The sequence below is a fragment of the Desarmillaria tabescens genome, assembly GCF_030435595.1.
Source record: "Desarmillaria tabescens strain CCBAS 213 chromosome Unknown EV420scaffold_78, whole genome shotgun sequence".
Lineage (NCBI taxonomy): Eukaryota > Fungi > Basidiomycota > Agaricomycetes > Agaricales > Physalacriaceae > Desarmillaria > Desarmillaria tabescens.
The window spans coordinates 77,862-86,534 of record NW_026848377.1 but is presented as its reverse complement, the minus strand read 5'-3'; the positions used below and the strand labels follow the sequence as shown (position 1 = coordinate 86,534).

Sequence of the window (8,673 nt, the reverse complement as noted above, 5' to 3'; positions counted from 1 at the left end):
ATCCACCCCTCGCCCCATCTCAGCATAAATGTACCTTGCTTGTTTTAAGGTTCGCAGATCAATAGAAATACCGCAATCTGGACCCTCGACACCGAACAAATATTCTTAGCTATGAGAATACATCTCGAACTAAATACCCCATGACAATGGGAACTCTATTTCATCGAGAGACCGATTCAATGTTTAACTGCGCTGGTATGCGATAGACGGATCTCCGATGAAAATAACAGCCACCAGAGAAAGTCTTTTAGAATTACGAACCGATCACAAGATCGCGATCCGTTTACCAGATCGTTCGTACCTTGGCTGCGCTTTCGAGTTCTGACCTTGAGTACTGGAACACCATCTGCTCTTCATCATCACCTGGAGGATCCACCAACTTAACATCATATTCCCAACATATTCCACGGGAGCGCCGTAGTCGGTCAACGGTGTCAGTTAATAAGCTTTCCTACTTCATTGATAAGCATTGTTTAATAATGATTAGTTGAACGGTAATATGATTCCGAGCTGAATAATTGCCGCCGCGACGTCAAAGTTGCCCAATTGAATAGAAATGCTTGGACCTCGCGGGTTATTCCAGCGTAAGCGCATGGACTACTGATCCGAATGCTTGTTTTATACTGGCAGAATTAAGCTCTATTATTGCGACGGGATCCGCACAGACCGATTAGAAGCAAATGCCGTTACAACTATGGCAGCGGCGGTAGCAGAAAGAATTGTGCGAGGGACCTCTCACACTAGTACTCCAACAAAGGTATCTCAAAAGGTGTCGCGCCTTTCAGCGAGATGGTTCCTATTACGCAGTCACCCTATTCGATGCCTTAATCTCAAGAAGGCGGGGAAATTTCGCTAAAATCCAGAGTCTTACAGGGTGGCCGCGCAGTAATTCGACTACAGATCACGAAAGATAAGTTCGAGGCGAGGGAATGTTGTCCCATATAAGCGCTGATATCACGGTCCGCATTCCGAAGCATGAGGTACGTTGTATGATGCCAAGCCACTTCTTTGTGACTGGACTTTCCAAAAACAGGTTACAACACGCTCCTTCCTAAAAAAAATTGCATCTCTCCGTCTCATATCATTGTCAAGAACGCAAATGCTATTCGGATTTCTCCAGAGAATCTCTTGGACCTCGATCCTTACCGGCGATATCAACGTGATACCCCGGAAGAATTCATATCTCAAGGCCGTTTCGTCCAAGGTTCTTTCAAACAACACTCATGTGGTTCAAACCTGTTGTTCAGATGACTCTGTATTCACTTAACAAGTTTCGAAAGAATTTTCAAATACTGACAGTCGATATTTACCCCTTCCGCAAGGGAAATACCTCCGCCATCACTAGATCTTGAGGACTCTAGCGCCACAGGTGCGTCCTCGGTCATGCGTGCGCATGGGTGATTACCACAACTCATTCTGTAAATACCAATAAGAATATCAATACAATTGATGAACCTGAGAACATCTTTCGACGAGGGACTCTGACTGATATGACGGCAATGTTGTGAATGGTATTCAAGTTCGCTGAGGTAGCCACTGTATTGAATCGTCCTGGTATTTAGAGCGCATCGCAGCTTACTACTGCTGCCGTTTTAGAGATGGCCATTGAAGGGCACATTCACTAAGAGATGCGTACTACTTCAGACGTTATGCCCCTTTGTTACGTGTTCTGCATTGTTTCCCGGCGGCCTATAATCAGTCGTCGCTCCAGCTTCTATTCATAGGCTGATGTATCCTCCGCCGCCATTCATTCTGATTCGGGCTGAGCCGCTTCGCTCATTACGATGGGAACTTTGTACTATTGGAGGTCATAGGCAGTCAAGATCACAAACATGCAACTTACGTGTAAACCCACATCCCTCCCCCCCCCCCACTTGTTCCGTGAAAGAGTACGGCGATAACCCTTCTCTGTGGGGTTCCTCATACGCCAGTCTAGAGCCGGCGATCCTGTAATTTACGAAAACCCCGAATCCATCTCCCTCAGTCCTTCCGCTTGCTGTTATTCGCGATTTATGTGTAAGCATAGATTCTTGATTAACAGCCAGTGTTCTCCTCCGCTGATTTTGTTCCCATGGACATGGATGTTACGAGGCCAAGAGACATTTCATCCCCTTGTAACCAGATAGTTATCTTTCGCTGGCCGAACTTAAGTTGTGCCGCCCTCGATCACCCATCATTCACGTGTATACCCCTGGAACCTTCTTGACGAGTGCGGTTGACCGCAGAGTTATTTTTGACCACGGTACGCTATGACGCATGACTATCAAAAACTCGTATAATTCTATTATTTGAAAAGGCAGATTAGCCCTGCAGAACATCGCGAAGAAAAAGTAGGATGCAATGAATATAGCCATAGACGAGAAGGAAACGAGACAATCTAACAGTCTAATAATGGAATCCGTGTGAATAATAATAATAATTAAGATGCTGAACGACTTCCCTAAAACCTTGAGTCATCAAATACACCAACTCAGAGATTAATGAAGTGCGTGTTACCCATATCAACGGCCGTAAACCTGCGGGGATCACTGTAATAAGCTCTAGCACCCCATGGGAAAAGAAGGGGAAAAAATTCCATACCTTGCTAACCGTAACCCGTTTCCCCTTCGGAGGAACAATGACACACCCTCCGTGAGCGAGAGGGACAATAACCATCTGGCTAGGTTTGGCATGGATAACGCTGTATCCTGAGCCCTTCGAGTTATTGGAAGAGCTGGGGGCTGACAGGGCGCGTGAATGCGATGAAGAATGGCTGGGCGCTACGGAGGGAACGTGTCTCGACACGTGGCTCGGTATAGGCGCAGGGACAACAGCGGGCGACGCCGACACGCTGTGTGACAAAGACCGAGAGATATGTGACGACGAGTGATGGACAGATGGAGTAGGAACAATTGGAGGAGAACCTATGACGCTTCCCCCAACCTGTGACGCGCTATCACTGGGGAGAACCGTACTGGGTGCCATCGACCATCCAGCAGAGCTGTGCCGATATGCGGCGCTCGATACATGCGAAGGCGGCGCGAAGGCACGAGAACGGGACGAAGAATGATGGGAAGGTGCAGCTGAGGGTGCTGGCGGAACAAAGCTCCCCACTTTGCTCCCCGAAATTACTGCTGGAGGACCCTTGAAAGACGCATGAGAGGGAGAATGTGAAGGCAAGTGCTGTATTCGATCTGAAACACGGCTCTGGGGTGCGTGATGTCGAGTAGCCGTAGAAGGAGAAGCACGGTAGACTGACATACGAAGTGGTCGATAGTAATGGTACGGTGCAAATAACAAACAGGGTCCGTTGGAGCTGTTCAGAGAAACAAAGGCTTATCTCCAAAAGGAAATTCGAAAGTCGTTCCTTTGATTGCCGTATGTGCCGCAACTTGACGCGTTGCTAGGGAATCAGAGACGGAGATTGTCGCCGAATTTGACCCAAGACTACAGTAGGAGCATATTACCTGAAGACACGCCTAATGCGTCACCGAGGGGATTATACAGTAAACACGATTCGTGGAGCCCATTCCCGAGCGCGAAGTTTCATCTCGGATGAAATACCAAGGAGATTTCCAGCTGTAACAGAAGGAGAATGGGACCCTCGAGGCATGAGGCGATCAACCTGATTAACCTTTGTCCAGCTACAAAACGGTCGAATTCAAATGCGATGCGAAGCGGAAACGAAATTCAAATATTCGTACCGTTTGTCCCGTGCACTGCTGCTGAACCGAGATGTACTAATGTAGCCGAATGCAGCCAACTGACGATGATCAGACGGCTTCTAGAACTGGAGCTGCCTGAACAAATGAAACGAGGACTGGGGAGGGAGACGAGACAACCTTGTTCACGTCCAAGTAACTCATGCTCCAGCTGCGGCGGTGATGTTCTGCTGTAAGATGGATGGTGCCAGGGCGTGATACGGTGGCGTATCGATAGGTAATCAACCTGGTTGGAGTTGGAAAGTATCTTTATCTTTAGCAATCGACCACCGACAAGGAGTACGTGACACCACCACCATCCGGTACCCTTACCCCGATAGCCCACTCGGAGGATGCGAGCATGGCCGAGATCAAGAATACCAACATACGTACGTAGGTTATCTTGATACTACGACCTCGGAAGATGTTGGTTATTGACCACCGGAGAACTGCGACAACGAGGAGTTAGAAGAATATACCATATTCACAAGTTGATCTTCTTCTCTCGTACCGTTCTAAGATCACATGAGGAACGTGTTATCTAGCCCGAGGGAATGGCGCGCGCAGGTAGGTTTAGGGGTAGTTGATAGCTGGAGGGAACGAGTCAGATAGAGACCGAGGTAACTAGGGAACTGTTGAACTTACCAACTTCACCAGGGGCGAAGATACACAATAACCATAGCGCGTACAGGACCACCGTATCCCCATCAGTCGTCCAGAGATCTTTCTTCTCAGCGACGTTGTTAAGACTTTACAGTGCGGTGGGTTCTTCGACATGCGAACGACCCGCAAACACCGAGGCAATCAACGACACGTCCCTGTCAGGGAAGATATCGCAGTGTAGTCCATATCGTACTATATTGGCGTGAGTTTTTGAGTATAAGAAGAGAAAGAATTGTGTTTGACCTTGGAAGCACGTAACAGGACACGAGTGAAGGAAAACTTGGAGATTTACGGTCTATGTCTGGCAGTCATCGCAAGTCGAATAAAGCCACTTTACAGCAACATGCTTATGAGCGAGAGAGTGCACCGAGAATGGCCCATGCGTGAACTTAGAGCTAAGGATTGGTCGAAGGAAAAAAGCTTATTAGGAGTCACGATTGGGACTGGTCACAAGATAAAGATCATACAATTCCACATCGTAGGCAAAACACGGAATTCCAATAGCGCTAGCCTTATGTCGATGGCTTCTTCAATTCAGCGCTGAACAAGGTGAGAGTCGAAAAGATACCACGCTACTTGCCTTCCGGTCCGGCCTCCGGCCGTTTCGGAATCGTCCTTGGTTCGAACTCACGAACATCGAAGAATTTATTTAAAGCCTCGTATTTCTAATCTTCCAGTCAGCGAGGATCCGTAGAATTCATTCCCCATAAAGGTGTGGCTTCCAAATACGGAGAGGAGGGCACGTCGATGTTACTTGGGAAGGCGGCGTCGCCAAAACATTGACGCGCAAGAAGACGCACTTGTTCATAGCAAAGAATCCAAGGCACGGGAGATTCGTATCCTCTTATGGAACTGCGGTTAATCTTTCCCTGTCAGGTCTCCCTTCACTTGCAATTCACTTGGCGAATAGAATAGAAAACAATGAATGGGAAAGTGGCACATGTTACCTGACGTTTCAAGAGTACAATCAACGTTCGATGTACATCAAGGATCGTACCTAGAAAATGGAGATTCTAGTATGTGCGCCCACTAATAGGAGCTTGGTGCGTCTGGGCATAGACTTGTGTACGGATAAGGCCCCCGAGCTACTCGTTCCTGGCACAAGAATTGTTCTCGGCCATGATGAGGATTCAAGGGAGTTTTAAGACCCAAGAGTAAACATCATATTCTGATCGGGAACACGCAGAACTCGTATCTCCGGGCATTCAAGTATGAGAGTATAAGCTCGATTACGCGCAGAGAGATCCTTCTGTGTAGTAAGATACGGATAGTCATCCCACAACTCGAGGGAGGACATCCCAGACCCGAAAGGCTTCCTTGGTCTGGTGAGCATTAATCTCGGAGAAACTGTAGTCCTTGAATAAAAAGAAGACTATACATTTCGAAGAACGAAACATCCTGGTGCCATAATAAGAGAGTCACGCAGTCAAACAAAGTAAGCCCAAAGCGTTGGCTAACGTTGAATGGTGCGGATATGAATGCCGATCGACTCTTTTTTTGAATGTTTACTTTTAACTGCAAATATGTGCTCGTGCTGTATGTTGATTAACTTAAATCATTATGAAGCCTTCCATCCAGATTAAGTGATCGTACCGCTATGCATCGGATTAATTAGGTTAGGTTTCTTTTCGATCGGAGCCGAAGTGCCTGAAGCTATAAGTGATATCATTCCATTCCATATGATGATCTCTTGCAACATACCATATTGACGAATCCTTTGCGAAAAAAGTGTGAGTGAAACGAACCATTGACTGATTATTGTGAGCGGAAGGGTTACGTTCGACCTAAAACCCACACTTACACGCGGTGGTTGTCTATTCAAACGAATGCAGTGACTTGCGACTGATCTTCAAGAGGACTACCAAATCCAGGATTAGGAATGGTTTGAGGGACGTAGAAATGGATTGTTTATCTGTATTTTAGCTGCGGTCTTGATCGACTGTGATCTTCAGCGGAACAGTGAATAGAAAGCGCAGAAAGGATAGCTCCATGACAGCAGTGAGGTAGAAGAAGTATTCTTGGAGTTCGCAACCATCATGTCCTGTACAGCAAGGCCCTCCTTCAGTGACGTTACCTACGGCGCCTTCCAACTTGAATGGAACAATAGTCATTCCATATGACAGCGGTTGTGGTTCGATGATTGTCCTGCTGCGTAGAAGGAATTTATGGCTGCGGTTTCGGAATCGGCCTTTTTTACAATCCAGCGGGAACCAATAGACTTGGGCGGGACCAATGAGAGCTTGTTGGCGAACATTGCAGAACGTGTTACCTATTTTATGGTTGGGTGATCTGGTAAGTATTGCATAGTGCGGAGCATGAAGTAGTCCTGCGAGGTCGTCTTATAGGAGAATAATGAAGAGCAATACACTATTCCACAATGTAGAATAGCGACATCAACAATAACCAGTATGAGACGCTCAGAATAGAGATTCGAGGCGGAACTGTGAGTAAACACGCGCATTTCCTGTATCGGAGAGATCAGAGAACATCGGTGGACGCGAATGGCCAAGGTCATCGGTGAACCCAAAATAGAAGTCAGATCGGTCTTCGCCGGCATCGTCGGCTCTTTAATTCGAACCACGATGAACTCGCTACATTTCTGACTCGCGCTGTCACGGCTTGGAATACCTACCTCTACGCCATCAGGTTACATCGTATATCAATACACCGCCTTCCAGGAATGAGAGCAACCCAAAATCGGACGGCGGAGCGATTCGAACGATGATGTTAAAATCAGTTGCAAAGTCCGTACTTTCCTTTACATTCTATGTCTCGAAGTATTCAATTACATATAAATGCGGCAACCTGAATAAGGGAAAACTCTGGGTAAAAATTGAGAACGCCAGGCAGTGCGCATCTCTTCCAAAACGACAGGAAGGATACCCCTGTAAGTATGGAAAATGTATTCATCTATGTTAAGGTAATATTAACGGAGATGCACGTGTCCTTTCATGCGCCTTCGTGGACGAAAATCTCGGAAAAAATCAAAGAGAAGTTTGCCATTGTGTACATCGTGGCTCCCATTCTGAGAAGCTCGCGATATCCTCTGCAGAGTTTCTCACTGACTATCACATAAGTTTCATTGCCCTGAGGAAAGGATACTTAACTACCATGTCCGGTAAATAAAATGTATATACTCACTTTATCCTGACTGTAATTTTTGCTGACAGGACGCATCACGCCCCAGTCCGTCTATGTTCTTGTTCGAGATTGGATTTTTCTACTCATATCTATCAAAACCGGCACGTTCTAATGAACGTCTGGCTCAATGCCATCTGATGCATGTGCGACATAGGAGTGTATATCAACCTAGGAAGACAAATCTTCGGGAGGAATCTTTTTTCAGTTTAAGCATTCTAATTTTTGTCTCGAATGCTATACCCCCCAAAGATGCAGTCATCGTGTGTTACTACAGTCGCGCCAAGCTTTCCTCTTTCTAAGAGGACAAATTATTCTTTGGATTCCTACCTAGTGTCGAGCGCTCCCGACGTCGATTTTCCTATTCCCACGTTTCTCCGGTAATATGTGTGTGGTGGTTCTAGCCGCTCCATTTATGGACCCCCCCTACTTGCGGAACTGGCGCGTTGATCTTTCGCTATATAGCTCCCTTCTGATCTCTGAAGGCTTGAACTTTTCGTCGAATCAATCATGGGATGGCATCGCTAAGCACTGACTATGGCCCTTCGTAACGAATCTGATAGCGAATGATATCACTAGGAAACCGTTGCACCGTCAGAAAGGATACGGATCTTGGCAAGGGCTACTAGAGTGACAGTCTACGAAGGGTCAAGAAATTCATTCACTGGACATTCCGTCGACCCTTCAAATGGTCGGACGAGGAGGGACGGTCTGGAATTTGACGGGATTGGGATTCCTTCGAAGAAACCAAGACAATGAGGACTCGAGAACCACATGAGGGATTTCAATATGTTTTTTTCCCACCCTCGTTGGTTCGAACCACGATGCGGCCATCTATGACCGGGTGTTAATTCCATCTCCTGTATTGATTTCAACTGTAATAACAGCGAGTTCCTTGAGAACGACTCACTATCGTTGCTCATGAGGCGAGGGGGCTTCCCGACACGGGATCGTTCTGGACCAGGCAAGGAAAAGTAGTTCTCCATATTCTTTATTGCTTATCGCCAGCTACGACGGAACGAAATTATGACAGCCGACTTGGTGCTGCGTGGGAGTCCCTGAGGATGCCGAGGGAATTTGAGTACAACCCAAAATCAACCATCACTTGATCGAAGCGTCGGCCCTGTCGAGGTATTGGGCCTTTCTCAAGGTCAAAATTCCCGGCCGCGGTGAATCGGCATTCTTACGAATC

At 46.9% G+C, this 8,673-nt stretch overlaps 1 protein-coding gene across 1 annotated transcript; it reads right to left on the bottom strand.

Moving 5' to 3' along the window:
- Window positions 1–2,418: 2,418 nt before the first annotated feature.
- Window positions 2,419–3,517, bottom strand: EV420DRAFT_1582136 (uncharacterized protein; the record flags this gene model as incomplete). Its single annotated transcript, XM_060474691.1, has 2 exons — window positions 2,497–3,517; window positions 2,419–2,440 (listed from the first exon to the last, which is right to left on the bottom strand). Exons 1-2 carry the CDS (start codon window positions 3,238–3,240, stop codon window positions 2,420–2,422), a joined length of 765 nt encoding a protein of 254 aa, XP_060323521.1. The 5' UTR covers window positions 3,241–3,517.
- Window positions 3,518–8,673: the final 5,156 nt, after the last annotated feature.